The sequence below is a fragment of the Medicago sativa genome, chromosome 4 (assembly GCF_051527215.1).
Source record: "Medicago sativa cultivar Bolivia chromosome 4, Bolivia_mono, whole genome shotgun sequence".
Taxonomy (NCBI): Eukaryota; Viridiplantae; Streptophyta; class Magnoliopsida; order Fabales; family Fabaceae; genus Medicago; species Medicago sativa.
The window spans coordinates 99,171,242-99,193,815 of NC_140752.1; the positions used below are offsets into that span (position 1 = coordinate 99,171,242).

At 32.7% G+C, this 22,574-nt stretch overlaps 2 protein-coding genes across 17 annotated transcripts; both read left to right on the forward strand.

The window, feature by feature from the left end:
• Nucleotides 1-529: 529 nt before the first annotated feature.
• Nucleotides 530-8,534, forward strand: LOC146934576 (aldehyde dehydrogenase family 2 member C4-like). The gene is made up of 9 exons (XM_085706477.1): nt 530-646; nt 1,751-1,893; nt 5,464-5,847; nt 6,419-6,508; nt 6,734-6,907; nt 7,004-7,141; nt 7,436-7,573; nt 7,666-7,727; nt 8,117-8,534. Exons 1-9 carry the CDS (start codon nt 565-567, stop codon nt 8,388-8,390), a joined length of 1,485 nt encoding a protein of 494 aa, XP_085562603.1. The 5' UTR covers nt 530-564; the 3' UTR covers nt 8,391-8,534.
• A 1,628-nt stretch (nt 8,535-10,162) lies between these two features.
• On the forward strand, nt 10,163-16,585 carry LOC146934577 (sulfate transporter 3.2-like). 16 transcript variants are annotated; one of them, XR_015007816.1, is made up of 8 exons: nt 10,163-10,440; nt 11,855-11,956; nt 12,466-12,803; nt 12,886-12,957; nt 13,070-13,153; nt 15,024-15,110; nt 16,001-16,114; nt 16,446-16,578. XR_015007816.1 is itself a non-coding variant. In XM_085706478.1 (6 exons), the coding sequence occupies exons 3-6, from the start codon at nt 12,563-12,565 to the stop codon at nt 14,448-14,450; spliced, it is 276 nt and encodes a 91-aa protein (XP_085562604.1). In that variant the 5' UTR covers nt 10,198-10,440; nt 11,855-11,956; nt 12,466-12,562; the 3' UTR covers nt 14,451-14,761. The 16 variants fall into 16 exon arrangements, 2 of the variants coding, with proteins under 2 accessions (XP_085562604.1, XP_085562605.1); XR_015007815.1 differs by having other exon boundaries at nt 12,895-12,957; XR_015007819.1 differs by having other exon boundaries at nt 12,895-12,957; nt 16,009-16,114.
• Nucleotides 16,586-22,574: the final 5,989 nt, after the last annotated feature.

Genomic DNA, 22,574 nt, shown 5'->3' on the forward strand with positions numbered 1-22,574 from the left:
TTTTTTCAAAAAAAAAAAAAATCAAATATAGTCAATTACCCCCCTATGACGTGGCATGACTTTTCTGACCATGTGGCAGTGCCACGTGGCAGTTAACGGCCACATCAGCATTTTGGATGGAGGAAATTAACGGAGGGGGGTAATTGACAGACGCTAGACAATTTCGGGGGGGTAATTGATGTTTCGTTAACTACAGGGGGGTATTTGATTCACCTTGCAATTTCGGGGGGGGGGGGGGGGGGGGGTCTTTGGCTAATTACTCCGTGATAAATTTATCTTATTGTAGGATATATGAGAGTGATGTATGAAAGAAATCGTATAACAACGATGGTAAATTCGAACAATAACAAATACTTTAAATATAAAAAATACACAAGGAGTGCAATTGCAATGATAATATTGTTTTTATGGACTAAACATATAAAATGCTTTCATTTTCCTCAATAATGTCGTAATTAAACATATAATAATGACGGCTTCCATTTCTATAACAACTCAATTCTCAGACTGCACTCTTTTCTTTCATTTCATCGATCACTTAAGTCAACCCCACCAAACACAAAGATGAATGGCCCAGTTAATGGCGAACCCACCATCAAGTTCACCAAGCTTTTCATCGATGGAGATTTTGTGGATTCGGTTTCAGGTCAATACTATAATAATATATTTCCATTTATTTTGTTCACAATATTGCTAATTTTTTTTTTTCTAGCTTTCTCTGCTCCTTCTCTTTTTCTGTAATTTTCTTCACAAATTGACATGATTCTATCTATAAAGAACAACGTTTTACGTTTTTATTTAACTTGATTAATAAATAGTAGCCTCAACAAATATGGTAATAATAACACTGACACATCAGTCATGCTATAACCATCATGTTTTTTTTTTTTTTACAAACTATAACCATCATGTTATTATTATTTTTAAAAAGGAAAATGCTACTTCTCAAAAAAAAATAGCTTCAAGAATTTTTCAAGACACAGTTGGTAAATTTTAATTGGATGATTTATTTGCCCACTTCCTATTTTCCAGCCACACCTCCTTGAATTGTGGCAAATATTGCATTGTGATTGGCTACTCTTTATTCTTGAAGAATTCTTGATGTTATTTTTCTAGAGATATAGCATTGCTCTTTTAAAAATTACAACAAAATTAATTTGCTAAATGTTCAATATTTTTTAATCTTTTTCAAAAAAGAAAAATTAGATATGGCAGATTGTTTTTGAACATAGTATGTCAATTTTTAATTTGAGAAATGATATTTTGACAACCACTTTTTGACAACTTTTGGACAACTTTCTCTCTCATACTCACATGATGTTGTTATCCTCTCTCTTCCTTTTTCTCTCCCCATTGTTTTTGACCAATAAGAAGTGAGAAAAACAAGGTTGTCAACAAAGTTGTCATCAAATGGATGTCAAAATATCACTACTCTTTTAATTTCTTGATATTTGCGGGACGTGAGAAAGTTATGGCAGAATTAACTTTGACATATTAACAACAAAGGTAAGTTTTATTTTATTTTACAAAGCAAATGATTGAACTTAAGTGTTTAATGAGTTTTATTAAATAACAAATCGTTGAAGAACAGAGTTTGATTTATTGATGAAATAATTTTTGGCTAACTTTATTTAACTCCCGTTGAATTCTGAATTATTTTGACGCTTTTCTCATAGGAGTCAAAGGGTTAAATAAAAATAAAAAACTCTTATTTATGTGCTTTTGTTTGTTGCTTTGTTTGAGAAAACAGGTAAGACATTTGAAACAATAGATCCAAGAACAGGAGAGGTTATAGCAAGGATTAGCGAAGGAACCAAAGAAGACATTGATGTTGCTGTAAAGGCAGCACGTAATGCATTTGACTTTGGTCCTTGGCCCCGCCTGCCCGGTGCTGTATGTTATTTTTCCTTCCTCTCTTTTTATATTTTGATATTAAATGAATTATTTTAGACAAGAAAGTTGGATAATTCATAATGAGAATCTTAAGCCGGTAATCAACAACAAAACAAAAACATAAAACTATATTGGTAAATCACGACTTCAAAGTCCTTGCAAGCTTAACTCAGTTGGCAGAGACAATGTATAATATATGTAAAGTCCGGGGTTTAAACTCCGGCCATCACAAAAAGAAAAAAATCATGACTTCAAAGCAAAACTTGATCCTCTATACAAATCTTTCAATGTCAAATATAAAGGGTGTGCATGTACTTGGAGCATATCCAACCTTAAACTTAACCACATCTTTCTTTACAGGTACAACTTGACCACATATATTTGCTTCTTTTGATTTTCACTCATCGTGCATCCTTCCTCTAGACTATGAGGAGGAAGTCTCTAATATTGATTTGCTTAAGCATTCTTGGCTTCACTACTATTTCCTCCCCAATAATCACAATTGGCACGCTCCTTGAATGAAAATATTTTTTCTTAAAAATGAATAAAGAAGTGTACTTATGTATGTAAAAAAATTGATATTTGGTTGTAGACTCGATAATTAATCTCATAATGAATTTAAAAGACTTAAATTGTGGAATATTTTAGACTCTACAATGTATTAGTAAAAAAAATAAAAGAACTACTCATGTAGGTGGATGACCATATTTCAATATATCATGTTCACGCCAAACTTATAAAAGTTGAATGATCGAGTAAAATGTATAATTTTTTATTTTTATGGTACAAATTCAAACGTTTTATTGGCTATATATATTAAAACGTAACAAATTTTATTGTATAGTTAACTAAAAAATGTCATTATAATCGTGTGAATATGTTGGCATGGACATTGCGATATATTAGGGTTGAATTTTAAACCCTAAATTCCTCATTTATTTATCTTAAGGGATTAATTTATATCCAATAGACTACTTGATAGAAAAAAAATGTCACTATATTTCTCAACCAAGCGCATTTATAGGAATTATGCTTCATCTTAACCATGGCTTCATCTTCTATTCCATCTTCAAAATATGCTTCCTCTTCCCCCTTTTCCTTTGGTTCCTTTCTACATAACACCAACAAACCCTCCCCTTTCTACAAACCCATTTGAACCATCAAATCTAAATCTAATCTCAACTCAATCTTTGAGTTCCCCTATATCCACACAAATCCATATTTTTAAATCACATCATTTTCACCCACCAACTATTTGTCCTTTTGTTTCTAAAACTTCCTCCACTCATCTCAATCTCTTTAATTCCATTTGCAAAATCACGTCATTGGGTAAGTTTAATAGGTGCATAAACTCTCTCAAATACCCTCATTTTTCATCACTCATCTATCATCACATCACCTTCATTTTCCTCATCAATTTTTCATGTCAAAATGTACTTTTTCTCTCATGCAGACACGGAGTCGTAGAATGAAAATATATGAAATTGAATCCCTAACAAAATAAATTAAATTGGATCATCTCCTTTGTTTTTCTCTCTATTTCTCTCTTAACTCTTTATCTCTCTTCATCTCACTCTCTCACTTCATTAAGAGAGAGATTAAGAAATAGATGGAGAATGAGGAGAGAGATGTATAAAAAAAGATAAGAAGATGATCTAAATCCGAAAAATACTAATTATGGAAGGTTAATCTCTCAAGATAGGGAAGAAGTAATCGCGAATAATTAAAACTTTCCTATTTGAAAAAGAGTGATTAAAAGAAAAAGTAACACGAGAAACCTTAAATTGCATATTATTATGCTTGTTTGGCGTGAAACGGATATCGCGCGCAACAAAGACTAATTTCTCGACTTTACATGATCTACTACTATACATGGCGACAGAGTTCTTCATCAAGTTGTTTGTAAATTAATCATCACTAGCCATCTATGCATTACGTATAAATGGACAAGAATAATTATTGAGAACATAACGATGTCAAAGTCTTAAATCACAGCAGTTTATATCATACTTGATTTATAGTAAAAACTCATATTTATTTATTGGAATATACTAACAAGTGCCTTTAAAGCATTAATGTTTAAGAATATAAGAGTAGTAACTTAATATAAAAGTGACACTTTTATATTAAAAATTGTGTAATTATCACTTTTACGTGTGTTTGATTTATATTTTCAAGATAAAATTTCATTTTGTGGGTTTATTAAACAATGCTTGTTAACAAGACCCTTATTTATTTATTTATTTATTAATAAATGGTCTATTTATCAAAACTAACTTAAGTTTATAATTTTTCTTTGTCAAAAAGAGTTTGAATTTTTTTTTTGATAAATTAAAATAATAATTTTTAATTTATTTGTTTGATATTTTAAATAACTTTCTAGGTTAATTTAATTATATAAAACATATAAAATTTAGAGCTTGCACTGCCCTGGTGACAGAGGATTCATATAAAATCCTTAGTATCAAACTAATTTTCAACCTCTATTTGTATTTTTAACAAATTTTGAACACTTAATTAACAAATTTTTAACCTCTATCGATTATGAAGATTTGTCCAAAGTATTTTATTTCATCTTTAATTTGTCTGTGATTATTTTTTTGGAACCCACTTTATCTTTGATTATTATGACCCTTTATAATTTTTCTCTTTGTGATTTGGTAGTCTCGTCGAGATTTTCTTTCAAACTTACGTGGAATTATTTATGGGAAAAACTTGTTAGTATGAGAGTTCAACTTACGAAAAACAACGAATAGATATAAACTGTGAGATAGGCTTTAGATTGTAATTTGTTTTTACTTTTAGTTTGTTTCAAACTTATGTGGAATTATTTATGGGAAAAACTTGTTAGTATGAGAGTTGACTTACGAAAAACAACGAATAGATATAAACCGTGAGATAGGCTTTAGATTGTAATTTGTTTTTACTTTTAATTATCTTAAAAATATAACACAACTATCCTCATATATCGTGTGACATTCATGTTTTTTTTTTACCATATAGCGATCATGATTATTTATTGACGTAACATTCATCTCTCATATCCAATGTGACTTTTCTTTGAAAATAACAAACTAAAGACGGCAAATGCAGCTGAAAAAGTTCAAAACTCTAATTAGAGATTACATTATCTCTCACATATACATGCTAGTTTTTGGCATTTTATATTTTTAACTGTGAAGAAAAATTACACCGACTATAAAAGTTGGGTTCTAGGTCAATAATGATGTCACTTAATGTAAATTTTTGAGGAAATTGAGAGGAAACTACCAAATCACAAATGAGAAAAATATAAAAGGTCAAAATCACTCAAAAATAGAGGGTCGGTATTGCGCAATCGCTAGTATTCAGGGGGCCAATATTGCAATGAAGAAATTTCTGTTTAAGGGTTGATGCACCCTTCTACTCCCTATAATGAATTTCATTCATAAAAGAAAAATTTCCAGAGAAAAAACAATCATGTATTTAATTGATTCCTAGAGAAAGAAAAAAAAAAAAAATCTTATGTTACTTTCGTCTTATTTAGCAGCATATTAAATTGATAAGTCATATATATGATATGATGACCAGGAAAGAGCAAAACTTATGATGAAATTTGCGGACCTAATTGATGAAAACATAGAAGAGCTAGCAGCACTTGATGCCATTGATGCAGGAAAGTTGTACCATATGTGTAAGGCTCTTGACATTCCCTCAGCAGCAAATACACTACGTTACTATGCAGGTGCAGCTGATAAAATTCATGGAGAGGTATTAAAAGTTGCAAGAGAGTTCCATGCTTATACACTGATGGAACCAATTGGTGTTGTTGGACACATTATTCCTTGGAACTTTCCCACTTCCCTGTTCTTTGTCAAGGTTAGCCCTTGTTTAGCTGCTGGGTGCACCATGGTCGTCAAACCTGCCGAGCAAACACCTCTCTCTGCTTTGTATTATGCTCATCTAGCTAAATTGGTATGATTCGGTAAATCATTAATTTCTACTTAGCATTGACACAAACATCAAATACAACACTGACACTCACACATCGATACTGTTAATAATTTTAAAAAATGAAATAATTGAATGTAAAGACTGGACACACTTTCAATTTGAAGTGTTGGATACATGATCCAGGGGTGAAGCTAAGTAACAACTATGGGGTAGCATTGGCTACCCCAAATTTTTTTGTTTTATTTGAATAAGTAAAATTTATATTTAGCAACCCCAATATATTTAGCTACCTCAAATAAGTGTATTTAAGTTAGCTTGATAGATTTATTTCATCTTATTTTTTTATAGTTTAGGTCATTTTAGTAACTACAAAGAGAGTTTTGTTAACAATGAAAATTGTCAATACAAGATTCAAACATAAAATAGAGAATAAATTTCTTGCAAATTACTTAGTTGCTTACAATAAAAAATAAAAATAAACTTTTTATATTTGGCCTTCTCGTAAAAAAGTTGCTAGCTTCACCGTTGGGCACATCACATGTTACTTGAGCACAAGATGATTGTGTTTTCGTTGTTTCTTTCCTTCTTGTAGGCTGGAATTCCAGATGGAGTGATCAATGTAGTACCCGGATTCGGAGCTACTGCTGGTGCTGCAGTGAGCTCACACATGAACATTGATGCGGTAAGTGAGATTTTAAATTGTGGTAACAGTCACATCACGATTTTTTATGTTGTGGAGAATCATAGTCAAATGCACTTGATGTGTCCTTAATTGATGTCACTCGTCTCTGGGAGACTGGGACATCAAAACATTGGTGTCATAACCTGAATCATCTTTTTTTAAAATCCAATTTGGACCATGATGTTGAATATATAATATTGCTTTAATTTTTTTATGTATGTTTAGGTTAGCTTTACTGGTTCAACACAAACTGGGCGTGAGATAATGCAAGCTGCAGCTAAGAGTAACTTGAAACATGTTTCACTTGAATTAGGAGGCAAGTCACCCCTCATAATATTTGATGATGCTGATATTGAAAAAGCAACTGAACTTGCTCTATTAGGCATCCTATTTAACAAGGTGATATTGCTTTATGAGATACTTTCTTTTTAAACATTTTAATTTGGTTTTATGTGACAAATGTCAACCTTTCATTTTTCCTTTTTCTGACCACAGGGAGAAGTGTGTGTTGCAAGTTCACGTGTGTTTGTTCAGGAAGGCATCTATGATGAATTTGAGAAAAAATTGGTAGAAAAGGCAAAAACTTGGGTCATTGGAGACCCATTTGATCCTAAAGTTCAGCAAGGACCTCAAGTAAGAAAACCAGTGGCACAATGATTTTTAAATTATGTACAAAAAATAATTTAGTATAAAGGTGAATAACAAGTCCACAAAAAAATACTAGCACTAATTTTCTTAGAAGATGAAAAATTGATATTGAATACAATTATGTACCAAAAATAATTTAGTAATAATCATATACAAAACATACAAATTAGTTACACTAGAAACTTTTTCTAATGTATAAAAATAGATTCAAAAGGTGTTTATAAAAATGGACGTTGCATCCTCATATTTTGGGTTACAATCTTGTGTACATTAATGTAGGTTGACAAGAAACAATTTGAAAAAGTTCTTTCATATATAGAGCATGGGAAGAGAGAAGGAGCTACCCTTTTGACTGGGGGTAAAACAGTGGGAAACAAAGGATACTACATTGAGCCAACAATTTTCTCCAATATAAAGGTGAATAACAAGTCCACAATCAATTTTGGTATGTTAGGCATAATTAATAACCATTGCTCTACTCTTTACAAATTGTTTGACTACTTGTTTAGGATGATATGGTTATAGCACAGGATGAAATATTTGGTCCTGTGATGGCACTGAAGAAGTTTAAGTAAGTTTTTTTTTTTATTTCTTTGTTATTTTATTTGTTATATTGTAAATTGTGTATATACAAACTAAAAAATAACTTTTTTAACTAACAAAATTATTTTTACTATTTTAAATTGTCTTTGTTCAGTATTTTTAAATTAATTAAAATCTAGAATAATGGTTTCTCTGATTAAAATGTAAATCTATTTTCAGTAGCTTCAAATAAATGATTCCTTGCATATTTTCTTTAATAAGTGTACTAGATGAGAGAATATTAAAAAAAAATTACAATTATAAACAAAAACAAATCAAATTTTATTTTTCATAAAAATCTCTAAAATGACATTTAAAATTCAAAATTATTTTTATTTTAATCTCAAACAAATTTATGATATGAAATGTGAATAACAGGACTATTGAGGAAGCAATTAAGAGTGCTAACAATACAAGATATGGGCTAGCAGCAGGTATTGTGACAAAAAATTTGGATATTGCAAACACAGTGTCAAGATCCATTCGTGCAGGCACAATTTGGATAAACTGTTATTTTGCTTTTGGAGATGATATTCCTTTTGGAGGATATAAGATGAGTGGATTTGGAAGAGATTATGGATTAGAAGCCCTTCACAAGTATCTACAAGTTAAATCAGTTGTTACTCCCATTTATAATTCTCCCTGGCTCTAAGTATTTAACTCTGTATTTTGTAACATTACTAGTTTCCAACTTTAAACCTTCATGTACCCTCTTTTTTATTGGTGAATTCAGCTCATGTACTACGCCATTAGTCGTGAAAATAAAGTTTTTCAATGATTTTGTCATTGGTGTTAATTATAAGCTTCGGCTCATTTTGTGTAAAAATGTGCATAATACAACCTAGGGTTTTTTTTAGGGGACAACCTAGGGTTTTCTTACCCCTGTAAAAAAAATCAAGGCAAAATTATACTAATAGTCCCATAACTTAATTTCAGGTAACGCTTTGGTCCTTTATCTTATTTTTTTCCCATTTAAATCCTTTATCTTTTTAAATGTCAACACTATTATCCTTTTTTTACAAAAACCCAGCAAATTCATAACAAAAATCAATTTTTCTCATATCTTCTTAATAAAACCCAGAAACACATATCTTCATAAAATCCCCGTCACCATTTCTGTTTTTCTATATCAGATTTGTGCTGCAGAAAATGAATCACAATCCCAACCTCTTGTACAACCTACACCAATTCAGCTCTTCCACACCTACCTCACCACCATCTATCAACCCACTTCTCTCAATTAAACAAACTCAAACTCTTATCGTCACTTTGTCTTACTGCCACTTTGCCTTTGTGGGAGAGAGAGATATCTGGATTACAAATTTGGAGCTTATTGTTGCTTTTGGGTTTTGAATGCCTAATGGTCTTGGAGTGTTGGTTTTGTGCGCTAAATGCACCTATCCTCCAACACTTATTCATATCTATTGTTGCTTTGTGGCAAAAATGGATTTTAACTTGTAAGACAGGAGAAAATCAATTGATAATCAGATAAGAAAAAAAAATGATAGTAGTTGTTGAGAGCGCGAGTGACTGAGAATGAACCACAGCTTCCCTTTCCCACCTTCAACTCCTCACCGAATTAATTTAATTCAAAAATCAATCAAACTATAGCATAACATACATACATATATAAATTGAAACAGACATTGTGCTTGTGCTGTGTATTAATCTAATCTATGTTAGGTACTTGTTCTTGAATATTGAATATAGAAGAAAGTAAGTTTATGTGAAACAAAGAGTGAAGATGGATTGCATTTTTTTTTTCTCTTGGATTTTTAAAAATATCTGGGTTTTTGGCTTTTGTTGATGAAGATATGGGTTTATTGATGAACAACTTATTTTTGTTATGAATTTGCTGGGTTTTTATTTTTTATTTTTTGAAAAAGGATAATAGTGTTAACATTTAAAAAGATAAAGGATTGAAATGGGAAAAAAATAAGATAAAGGACCAAAGCGTTACCTGAAATTAAGTTAAAGGACTATTAGTGTAATTTTGCCAAAAATCAAATATTCTTTTTTTAATTAAGAAATTAGATTTAATTATCTTCTTATTATATATAAAAGTTAACCGGGTGATTATTTTAGCCCTAATTTTAACCTAAAACCTAAGCTAACTTTTACTGTATTACCCCTGACCTATTTTGAGACCCCATACAATGAACCAAAGTTCACTCCAAAAGCCTAACAATTTTTCCCTATTTTCCCTCCTCTAATCCGCTAATACTAATCCCAAAACCCAACAACTCAGATATGCAACAAATCAAAATCACGTTATTTTTCTTAATGTGATGCCTTTCATCAAATTTTAATCTCTATCTATTAATCTTTCGACCTCGATCATTTTTGCGTTATTCTATTTGCCTCATCTTTCTCATTCCTTTTGTAGTTTCAATTTTTCTTAATTGATTTTCTCTGCAATTCCCTACTCTAAGCTATGTTGATATCTATCAGTTAGAGATTTTGTGTTTTGTTATATCTGAATCATGATTTTTGGTTGATGTACTTTTTCATGGTAACGTAGGTGGCTGTTTGTTGTTGAGTTTAATAGTGGAACTGAAGTTCCTTTTCATATTGCTTTCCAAGGAAGGATAACATGGTGAAAGAGAAGGAGAAGGATAGGAAGGTCAAAGAAGCTAAAATTGAGGAATCTGTTGATGCTGATCAAGAACACCGTTCATCCAAGCAAGAGGTTGAAAATAATGGTATGAATTTGATAACTTGGATTCATTCATTTGTGGTATTTTTGTGATCATTGTTCTTGAATTTATTGTATCATAATTTGATTGTTTTGAACTGAAATTCAGCATATTTTGCATTCTTATTAAAAATGATTAGAATCACCATAGAACTGGTACCAAGTTGAATAGGAATAAACACCAAGTTTTTAAGAGTTCTGCAATTGTTTGTGGCCGATTTGCGTTGCCGCTACTTTCAATATCAAATACCAATTTTTGATGATGACTTGAGTAACAGACCTTTTGATATACATGTTGTATAAGCTGATTGAATTTCCCAACCACGCTTTTCAATCTATTACTCCTTACTCCTCCGCTTCTTCCCTAACTGCCGTAACAGCATTTTTTTTTTTTTTGGATCTATATCGTACCATCACATGAAAATTGCCGGCAAGTGGAAACGGAAGATAGTTGTGCACAGAATTTGTGAAGCTGCACATATCAAGTTGGGTGCTCTGATGGTTGGCAAAAATGAAATTGTTTACCTTGAATTCTATCGTGAAATTGGTTTTTGAGTTGAATTTTTTTTTATTTGAAAATTGTTTTTAAGTTGGGTTATTTCTATGTATTTCGGTTATATGATTTTAAGTTGTTTTCGTTAGTAAGCTCAGATTTATCAACAATGGTTTAAAGAAGTATTTTTGTTTTATGTTTTTATTACCAATGTGCAAGATTGTTCCTTATTTCAATAGAATATAATGAATCTGTCTGTTTTGCCTTAAGTTATATGTCCACCTTTATTTCTTTTCAGTATAATATACTGTATAAGCAAATTATCCCATCTGTTAGAGTCAAAAGCAAGCCTATAACTCTAAAACCAAATATTCAAGGGTGTGACTGTTAATAGTTGTTGCTGAATTTGACATTTTTTCTGTTTGAGAATTATGTGTATTTAACTACTTAATGCATCATTCTTGAGTTATGGATTAGACTGATCATTGATTTTGTCTAAAAACTATAACATGTTAAACTGCGTAGCTTCTAAAGTTGCATTGCACCATTGTGCAATTGATATATCATGTATACATTGCCTATGTATATAGCTTACTATTCTATTTTATTTCATTTAGAATTTGTTAATTTTCCTTACCTTCAACTATGTTTAATTCTTTAAGACATTTTATCATTCTAGATTTTTCTTGAAAAGCATTATAGATGAGTAAAGGAGATCATGCATGTGCCATTTAGCCATTGACACTATCAGATTAACAAAATTAAGCTAATTTGCAGAGAATGATATTGAATTAAGTATCATTCTCAAAAGCTGACAAGCTCTTTTTTTAGTTAGCATTTTCTGTTTCGTTTTGCTGGTTCGTGTATCTATCATACATGGTTTTGTTATTTGTTTCTAATGTATTTTGTCTGAATCATGCTTTCACAGATGTTGCACTATGGGAATGTAAATGACATAACAAATATGGCTTATAAGTATCTCTTGAGGCTTAAGTGGTGTACCTATCATGTCGAGTACCATCCAGATGAGGTTTGTGCGATAAGAACTATTTCTTTTTGCGTTTTGTTTGACGCAAGCTGTGTTTTTTGTTGAGTTTATAGCAGTCAGATTTTATGTCAAGTAAGTAATATGTGATGTTGTGCAAGGTTTGTAAAAGTGATTTTTGCTGTTTGAGTTGGCATTTTAAATCATATTCGAGTATAGAATTTGTTTTATTGATATACAAATTGATTTTAGAAAAAAAGATTGCAACCCATGCCTCTATAAAAGAGTATGGACACGCTTTAAAATTTTATTTATTTTGTCATTAGCCAATTTTTTATCATGAAAAAAACTTATAAATTGGACATTTTTCTTATGAATTGATTTTAATGATTAAGATTGTGGTATGAATGTTGTTTAGTTAGATGTTTATTGCAACAGTTCTCTACCCCAATAAAAATCTTAATAAAATTTGATTTTTTATTAAGATTTTGCTCTTTGCTATCAAAACTACTCAAGTGTCCTTTTCAATACCATTTTATTGGTTATTTATGCAGCACACTTGGTATCAATGTATCTTTGATATAGTCATGCTTCCACTACGTTGGTGCATATATTGGCGTTGTTTTTGGCAGTGTTGAAATTGACTTAGTCATGGTTGTATGCATCTGTAAGCTCTTTGTTCTCCCACTTTTGAGTCTGATATACAAATTTATGAAATTAATGTGTTTTCTTAAGCATATTTAGGTTGTGATATTTGTACTTCAGATGCTTTTGTTTGTTGCAGCGCCAATTACATTGTGCATTATCCGAATCAAAAATCGTGTTTTCAGTATCTAATTCTAAAGATGGATGCACCAATTTACTTTGCCACTGTAAAATATTTAAGGGAAAGGTAAGCTATCTAGAATTTCGAATTTTTTTTCTAACTAAATTTTCTTGCTTAGAATAATTTGTTGACACAAGAAAATTGTTAGTGTTTATAGGATCTCATGGTGGATTGATGAAAAGGGAGACAAGTTTGAAGTATGTTATAATGAATCTGGATGGTAAGTTCTATTTGTAGTGATTTTTCCTATTATATATGCTGTGTTTTGGAAATGATTTGCATTTTCTCATTAGTTTTAAATTCCTAACTTTGTCTTAATTGATAATGACAAGTATGCATAACCAACTACTGAGTTTTGGAGTGATGGGGTTATTCTTTATATTCTATTGATTTGGTACATTTGACATCATTTTAAGGTATATATAATAGCCAAATGTGTTACCATTTACGTTCCAAATTTGTTGAAGCTATTTGTTCCATGAGATGTGAAACTTTTTGGTTACTTCATAATTTGATTCATTTACTTTCTACACAATGCTATCTTGAAGAACATGCTCATTGAGAATTTCATTAAATATTTCAATTTTAAGTAAGTGATATCTCAAACTGATTAATTTCTTCCCGCTTTTCTTATTTTTTGATTTACTTATGTGATGCATGATTTGCATCACATTATTCTCTAATATCTCAAACTATTTTTTTAGTATCAATTTGTGAATGACCTTAAAATAGCATATGCATGATAGGCAACTTAAGGACATCTTTGTGTTGTCATCCATTTTATGTCTATGATTTAGAAAAAAAATTTGAATACATGCTTCCACTACATGATTAAATGTGGTTTGCCTTTTCAATATTATCTTATTGGAAATGACTGTGTGTACTTAAGATGAATTTGCGGAGGGCTTAACTACTCAAGTGTCCTTTTCAATACCATTTTATTGGTTATTTATGCAGCACACTTTGTATCAATGTATCTTTGATATAGTTTGTCCTAGACAATTGATAAACAAATTTTCAACTCCAAACTTTTTATGCTTTTTTTTAGAAACATCAAATATTATTGATGACGAGACTGTGCAAGACGCACAAATGCTCGCGAAAAGCCGAAAAACAAAGTGACAACAACTAATCCACACACCCACAAAAACACAAAATCAGCCGATCCTAACAAAAGCACGACTCTGCTACACAGAAACCACTACTAAAAAAACTGTGTTTTCAGACGGAATTTTCGGACGGAAGCCTTTTTGTCTGATTTTTTCGGACGGATTTGGGACAGTTTCAACGGAGCGAAATTTTCGTCCCAAATCCGTCCCAAAATCGTCTGAAATATTTATGACATGTTCAAACAAGGTTTGTTCCCACGAATTTCGCACGGATTTTCTTAAAAAAACAAATCCGTCCCAAATCCGTGTGAAATTTTGAGACGGATTTCGGACGGTTAATATTTGAGGGTTTTAATTTGGAAAATTTCATATCCCTCTTCTCTCACTTCGAATTTTCATCGTGTGTGCGCCTTTCCTATTTCATCAGTCAAAAAAAACTTTCCCCTCTTTCACAACCCTAATAAAATCAATTTCTGAAGCTAATCAATCAATATCTTCCAAGAACATTCTCAAACTCTTCATTCACGTTTTCAATCTCTTCAGGTCTCAAGCTCTTCAAGGTTTGCTTCTCTTCTCTTCATTCGAGTGTTTTTCAATCTTTTGATCGTTTTCGTGGTTTTCTTGGTTTGCCTGTTGAATTTGAACCTGAAGTTCCAAGAAGACCTCCTAGTGCCAAGTTGTAAGACTAGAATATTCTTGGTTTCTTTAAATTTAATGGTTGATTGGAACCCTAATTGTTGATTGGAACCAAAAAAAGATGATATTGATTGATTGGAATCCTAATTGTTGCTTTGTTTCATTCTCGATAAATGTAATGGTTCCTATTCCATATTGGCTATACTATTTCAATTTCCAGTTTGATTGGCTACAGATTTGATTTACATGTTTAATTTACAGAGGAGGATCGACATCTCATGCATATACTGAAGCTTCGAAATGACAGCTTTTAAAACTATATCTATGTTATGTTTGATGTCCATTTTATTTGCTTATTTTTGTTTTCACATCTCTGAAACTTTGTTTGATTTCATTGGTTTTAGTTTTTATTGTTCTGAGGTTTTGTGAATGGTTCTTTGCTTTATGATTTGTTTAGTTTGTATATTTTAATGTACACATGTATAGTTTGTAGCTCTCATCACTTTTCAAGTCTATTTCACACACAATTTTTTGGTTGCAGCCTACCTTATAAAAGTCTTCGGAAAGTGATTTGTTGTTATTTACAATCAAACTATTTTCTTACATCCTTGCAGCATTAGCACTAGAGGTACGTGTATGTGTGAATTTGAATAAAGCTTACTATGTGTTAGGCTATGAAAGTTGGATCTTTAAAATTGATGATAATTTTATCACGAGAAACTTTACTTTTTAATGTAATTTTGTGCATTTTTTTTTATTGTGTTTTGCAATGTTTGATAGCATATTAGTATTGAATGTAAATATTCATTATGGTGCTGAAAACCCCTAATTATTATTAGCCATTCTTATTGGTGCAAAATCATATAGGTACAAAATCATAGGGCTTTATTGAAATTACATATTTAACGGAGAAGCAAACAGAATTAAACTTACATTAGCACACTCATATATTTAGAGTGATTTTGTAATTGTGCCTTCTTGATTTTCCTATTGGTGTATACAATTGCTGTCAAATAGTTTTGTGAACTGTTTTATATTGTAAGCTTTGTTGGTTTGTTGCAAAGAGGTCGTTGTTTTTATGGCTACTGGTTATGAGAGCAATAAAAAAACGAGAAGATAATTACACGCTACTTTTGGCACGATCCAGCTGTGTTTCTGTGCTGTTTTTACCGCTGTTTTGGTGTTTAGCAGTAGCGTATCAGCAGCGTTTTCTGCTGTTGCTGCAGCTTATGTGTTGTTTTTCCCTTTCTGTTAGTGGCTAAGGGAGCTTAATTCTCATAGTAGCCTTTGGTTTATTTTTTCTGGTGTACTGTTAGCACCTTCTTTTTGGTTTGGGAGGTAGTGTTTGAAGCAATTGTTTGCTCAGTTGGTTTTAATTGTACTGCCAAAGCTATTTTGGTTACTACTATGTTTTTACCCCTTAGTATATATTAGCTTCATGATTAGTTTGGAGGTGGGTAGTTTGTTTTGGAATTGTACTTGTTTATTGAGAGGTAGTTAATCAAATTGTTGTTTTAGATGTCTAGAAGAGGTGCTAACAGAGGTGGAAGGACTTTATCCTCTCGAGGCCGATACTCAATTGGTAAAGGGAGAATTGCTGTTCAAGTTACACCTACTATACCATCTCCACAGGTATCTATAAATCAATCATTATCGCATGCACAAACTACGCCATCACCATACATAAATAATCGATGCATGTATATTAACAATGCTTTATATACAGTTCAGTCGGTTCTTAACATAAATTTCGCTAAACGATTTTGTTTTAATGATACAAAATGCCTTTGCTGACGTAAGTTTTTGGTAGTTAAGATAATATTGGTGTAGATCAGTACAAACAGTGCACGAAATACTTTATCTAAGTGTTTTTTTTTTCATTAGTTACATGTAATTTACTGAACAATTAAAGACTCTTGAAAGTTTTGAATTGCTAACATGTTAATTGGGTGCAATTTTGTAGAAGTATTGTAAATGGCAACCTAAATATGATGCTAGGATTCGCCAAATTTTTGAAATCAAGGGAGAAGGTAGATCCAGAGGTATGATGTATCAAGAGAGGAAAAACTATGCAGAAAATTCCGAATACAGGCCAACACATCTTGTTACTGGTCAAGTGGCTAGTTCGATCAAAAAGAACAACTTGTACCTGCTTATATACCTATATTTCCGGACAAACGACAAGTTCAACCCAAAGAACAGTTTGTACCCAGCTTATGCTTTGTTATCGGTCAAACGGCAAGTTCGATCTAAAAGAACAGTTTGCACCTACCGACATGATGAGGTGATGATCCAGCAGCAAGTTCGATCCAAAGAACAGTGTGTCTCTACCCTTCTGTCTACATCTCCAGCCAAACAGCCAGTTCGATCCAAAGAACAGTTTGTGCCTGCCTATCTATTGGTATCTTCAATCAAGTGTCAAGTTCGATCCAAAGAACAACTTGTATCTGCCTATATGTCTATGTTTCCGGTCAAGTGCCAAGTTCGATCCCAAGAACAGCTTGCACCTATCTCTTGCTTTGTATTCCCTGGTCAAGTGGCTAGTTCGATCCAAAGAACAGCTTGTACCCTTTTTCTATCCCCTGGTTTGTCCACCCTGTCAATGTCCATCTGAATCCCCAGTGACATGGCATGTTCCATGGACTCCAGTTGTCTGTCTTGCATCCATAATCAAAGTATTGCATGGCATTCATATTTTTGAAAACCTGAAAACGTATTTTTATGTCTGATAAGTGCTAGGAAGTGATATTTTCATGTTATATTTTAAGCACTTTTGTTACTTGTTTTGCAAGAAATTTAAGGAAAAGCCGAGATAAAAGCGATAATTGCCTTATTACGCTTTAATTGCCTTACTTTACCCAATTATGCAGGATTTAACCTCAAGACACTAAGCAAGCATGAAAAAGCCAAGAAAAGTGCAAAAGGCCGCAGGTACTACACTGCTCGCGAGGCGAGCACAGCAGCTCGCAGTGGCGAGCTTCAAAACAAAGCCAAAAGGCCGTGAGCACCCCCTTGCTCGCGAGGCGAGCAGAGCTACTCGCCGTTGCGAGTAAGGGCGGTTTGACCCTCCCAGGGTGACGTGGCAGAATCTTAATGGTGAAGGAATCAGAACTCGCCATGGCGAGTAATGCTGCTCGCGAGGCGAGCTCAAGCATAGTGGGAATTCTATAAATAGCCCACTTGCTATTCTTTGTAAAAATCTTATCTTATCATATCTTAGCTTGATATTTTCTTAGCTTCTCTTAGGTTTTAGTTTAGATATTTTCATAGAGAGAAGTAAGGTAGTTCTTCATTGAGTAAGATTGGTTTTGGAAGTTGGATCTTAATACTTTGTTGAGACATCACAAGTGTAATGAATCCTTCCTTTTCAATCCATCCCCGGCAACGGCGCCATTTTGATGAAAGTCGTTTCTTAGCATCAAACAAGATAAGTATTTTTGTATCGTCTCCACAGGGAATAGTGCGTTATCAATGACAGTTTAACATCGATTATCATTCAAAGTATTAAGAGTACTTGTTTGTTTGAATTGAAATGTATCTAGCTAAACTAATTGCAAAAAGTAAAAGTTGAGATAAATAAGGATTGAAACTTGTTAGGAGTAGCGTTCCTTAACCAAGCGTCACACATAACCTAATGATCAATACGAATTCTAGCTTCATAACCAACATTATCACAATCATTTCTAAACTATCCTTCGTGTCCAAAGTGATATAATTATTTCTAAGTTATCGTTTAAACATTCGTGTCCAAATTCCTTAAACGATAACAAAGTCGATCGGATAACCTAATCGACCGTGTCCAGCCTGGTTAAGTTATACGAAAGCATTTAGCTCTTGATTATGGTGATTATCGCAAGATTAACAAAGATGTCAAGTAAGTTAACCTAAGATATATTGCTATTCTAGCTCAAGATTCAAGAGTTTGTGTCCAAATCATCTTTGAATCTCATTGAAAGCATTAACACAAGAATAACAACAATATTGAATATAAATTGCTAAGCACAATTATGAACTGTCAATTCATAAGCACAATGCTTGATGAAGTTGCCTTTAAATTTTTCAAAATTCAGTTCATCTTTGACGCACTTTAGGACTCTGATATGTTTTTAATTGTTGAACCCTAAAAATTTCTATGTTATTTTTCCCTTTTGCCTTAGAGTAAAGGAACATTCAAATAGGGTATATTGATTCAAGTTGGGGAGAGAAGGTAGATGTAAATCTTATGTCAAGTACTATGGTGTAATTTTATCTTTGATCAAGACAACATGTTGTTGTAAATACAAAAAGAAAAGAAAAACAATGTGTACATGAAAAAAAAAAAATAGAAAAAGAGAAAAAGAAAGAAAAATCCAAAAAGAAAATAAGTTGTCAAGATCAAAGTGCTTCATGTTTAAGCACCAAGGGTTTGTAATGATTGGTAGGAAAGGTTGTGAAATTTAATGGTTGATACAAGGAATGTTCCTGATTGTTAGGCTTTTTGATTTCAATTGCCCCACATATGACATTTCTTTTGTAGCCAAGCCAAGTTATAACCCTCAAAGACCTTTTGATCCATGTTCTTTATGCCTTTTGAAATGATATTTGGATGGACACATAACTTGATTGGAATGTTAACTTGATTTCCGGATGTGTGTTCATAACCCTCATTTGTTTGTTTTCAATTGTTTATCTACTTTCAAAGAAGTGTGTTAGGTGTGGTTCGTGAATATATGTATTATTGTTTTGAACTATTTGGCATGAGCTTTGTACATAGGACTCATCTCATATTAGTCGTAGAATTCTAAATTAGTTGGAAACTTAGCCTTGCACGCACATTCATTTTGAATCATTATCTGAGAAAGTTTTCAAAACCTTTTGTACTTGTGTCTTGTTCTATTAACTTGTTTGATTTTCAATCTTTTGTTTGAGGACAAACAAAGAGTTAAGTTGGGGAGAGTTTGATAAGTGCTAGGAAGTGATATTTTCATGTTATATTTTAAGCACTTTTGTTACTTGTTTTGCAAGAAATTTAAGGAAAAGCCGAGATAAAAGCGATAATTGCCTTATTACGCTTTAATTGCCTTACTTTACCCAATTGTGCAGGATTTAACCTCAAGACACTAAGCAAGCATGAAAAAGCCAAGAAAAGTGCAAAAGGCCGCAGGTACTACACTGCTCGCGAGGCGAGCACAGCAGCTCGCAGTGGCGAGCTTCAAAACAAAGCCAAAAGGCCGTGAGCACCCCCTTGCTCGCGAGGCGAGCAGAGCTACTCGCCGTTGCGAGTAAGGGCGGTTTGACCCTCCCAGGGTGACGTGGCAGAATCTTAATGGTGAAGGAATCAGAACTCGCCATGGCGAGTAATGCTGCTCGCGAGGCGAGCTCAAGCATAGTGGGAATTCTATAAATAGCCCACTTGCTATTCTTTGTAAAAATCTTATCTTATCATATCTTAGCTTGATATTTTCTTAGCTTCTCTTAGGTTTTAGTTTAGATATTTTCATAGAGAGAAGTAAGGTAGTTCTTCATTGAGTAAGATTGGTTTTGGAAGTTGGGTCTTAATACTTTGTTGAGACATCACAAGTGTAATGAATCCTTCCTTTTCAATCCATCCTTGCATGGCTTCCATGATGATGAGTAGCTAAATCCCCTTTGTTGGGATGAGAGGTACTTGATCTTTGCTTAACATGTAATCTTTTGATTTTGCAAAATATGATTCTAGCAATTTATATTCAATATTGTTGTTATTCTTGTGTTAATGCTTTCAATGAGATTCAAAGATGATTTGGACACAAACTCTTGAATCTTGAGCTAGAATAGCAATATATCTTAGGTTAACTTACTTGACATCTTTGTTAATCTTGCGATAATCACCATAATCAAGAGCTAAATGCTTTCGTATAACTTAACCAGGCTGGACACGGTCGATTAGGTTATCCGATCGACTTTGTTATCGTTTAAGGAATTTGGACACGAATGTTTAAACGATAACTTAGAAATAATTATATCACTTTGGACACGAAGGATAGTTTAGAAATGATTGTGATAATGTTGGTTATGAAGCTAGAATTCGTATTGATCATTAGGTTATGTGTGACGCTTGGTTAAGGAACGCTACTCCTAACAAGTTTCAATCCTTATTTATCTCAACTTTTACTTTTTGCAATTAGTTTAGCTAGATACATTTCAATTCAAACAAACAAGTACTCTTAATACTTTGAATGATAATCGATGTTAAACTGTCATTGATAACGCACTATTCCCTGTGGAGACGATACAAAAATACTTATCTTGTTTGATGCTAAGAAACGACTTTCATCAATGTCCAAAAGCAGTGCAAATGTTAATATTTAAGTATCTTCGTCCTGTCAACTCTAAGACTCCGTCTCTTGACTCTCCGGACAAAGAAACTTAAATAGGGGCAGCTGTTACACCCTAATTTTGGACCTAAAAATACTAACTCAATTCTTCTTTTCTTGCATTTCAAGTCATTTGATATGTCTCTGATCAATTACATCTTTCTTTTTCAATGTTATTTGCAAAATTCACATAGAAGGGTATTTTAGTCATTTCCTGCATTCAACTCATTTTAATCCTTGAAAATTGTTTGAGTCTTTTAAATTGGTTTGTATAAGTCCTTGTTTCAATCTCATGTCAAAATTCATTTCAAAAATATCAGTTGAGTCATTTTCTAGTCAGTTTAGCCCCTAGGGGCATTTTAGTCATTTCCCATGATAAAATTTCTTGCAGTCTTTTAAAAATTTGTTTGAGTCCTTTCAAATAGTTTGATAAGTCTTCATTTCAATTCTATGTCAAAATCCATTTTTAAAAATTGCATTTGAAGTCATTTTGAGTCAGATTTGCCCCTAGGGCCATTTTAGTCTTTTCATGTGTTAAAACCCTGTTTAAATTCTAAAAATTGTCTCTGAGTCTATTAATGTGCATGTATAAGTTCTTGCTTTAATCCCTTGTTAAAAAATCATTTTAAAATTGCATTTGAGTCATTTCGAGTCATTTTAGTCCCTAGGGGCATTTTGGTCATTTCACATAAAATCTCTGATTCATTTTAGTCTGCTTTGTTGCTTTTAATCGTCTCGCTTTACGTTAATTTTCAATTTACTTTTTCAATTCAATTTTAGTTTAATTGTCATTTTGGTCCTCGTACTTTTGTTATTTGCATTTTAATCCTTTTTAGGTGTGTTAAGTCCAAGTGCCACGTGTCCAAATGCTATTAGTCCACAAGAGTTTGTTACAAGTCTAGTGCCACATGTCCCACTCCAATTGGTCCAAGCATTTCCACATCACCTATAAATAGATGAGTCATGGTCAAAGAGTGACAACTAATCATTTTTTCACACTAATCATTTTTTACACAAAAAATCCCCAAAATTCCAAAAAAACCATTTTTTTTAATTATTTTCTCTCCCATTTTTCTCTCATCTTCAACAACCTCTAAAAAGCCACCATAACTAACTTTCTCCACCACTCTAACCACCATAACCATTTTTTTCCTCCACCACTCAACCACCCTAACAACCTATAACCACCACTCCCACCACCAAAAATTCATCCTCAAAACCTCCATAACCACCGCTCATTTTCTCACACTCACAACGATTAGAGAAAGAGAAAACTAAAACGAGAGAGTGATCAAAACCATTCATTCATGACTGAAGTCACCATTTCAATGTGTAATGAGCAAGAAAGAAGAAGAACGACAACAACTCGTCGTCAACAAGGTTCAAATTGATGATGCCGCCACCGTCACCGTCACCGGAAACAACAAGGTTGCTGCTCAGCAACAACCACAACTCGAAGGCAAAGGAAGCAAGAACCAGCGGCGGAATTCGAACAGAACGGAAAAAAGATGAAGCCGAGGCAGTCAGACCAAGCACAAATCGAACCGAATCAGTGAAAGAAGGGGGTGAATCCGAGTCCGAAGCAGTGAATCCAACCTTCTCCGATTTGAAACGAGGTAATTCTTCTCCTTTTGAGTGCTGTGTTTAATCTCCGATCTAGACCAATTTGAACTGGATTTCGAATTTTTAAGGCCGAATTCATATAAAGGGTGGAGAGAGCTTCGATTTGGTGTAAAATTTCGTTGAGAACGGAGCTG

Coding starts and splice junctions, on each gene's coding strand:
- LOC146934576 (XM_085706477.1), top strand. CDS start 565: ATGAATGGCCCAGTTAATGGCGAACCCACCATCAAGTTCACCAAGCTT. Junction 1,894..5,463: donor GGCCCCGCCTGCCCGGTGCT/GTATGTTATTTT, acceptor TATGATGACCAG/GAAAGAGCAAAACTTATGAT. Junction 7,142..7,435: donor AAGTTCAGCAAGGACCTCAA/GTAAGAAAACCA, acceptor ACATTAATGTAG/GTTGACAAGAAACAATTTGA.
- LOC146934577 (XM_085706478.1), top strand. Junction 12,804..12,885: donor GTAAAATATTTAAGGGAAAG/GTAAGCTATCTA, acceptor GAAAATTGTTAG/TGTTTATAGGATCTCATGGT. Junction 12,958..14,389: donor TGTTATAATGAATCTGGATG/GTAAGTTCTATT, acceptor CAATCTCTTCAG/GTCTCAAGCTCTTCAAGGTT.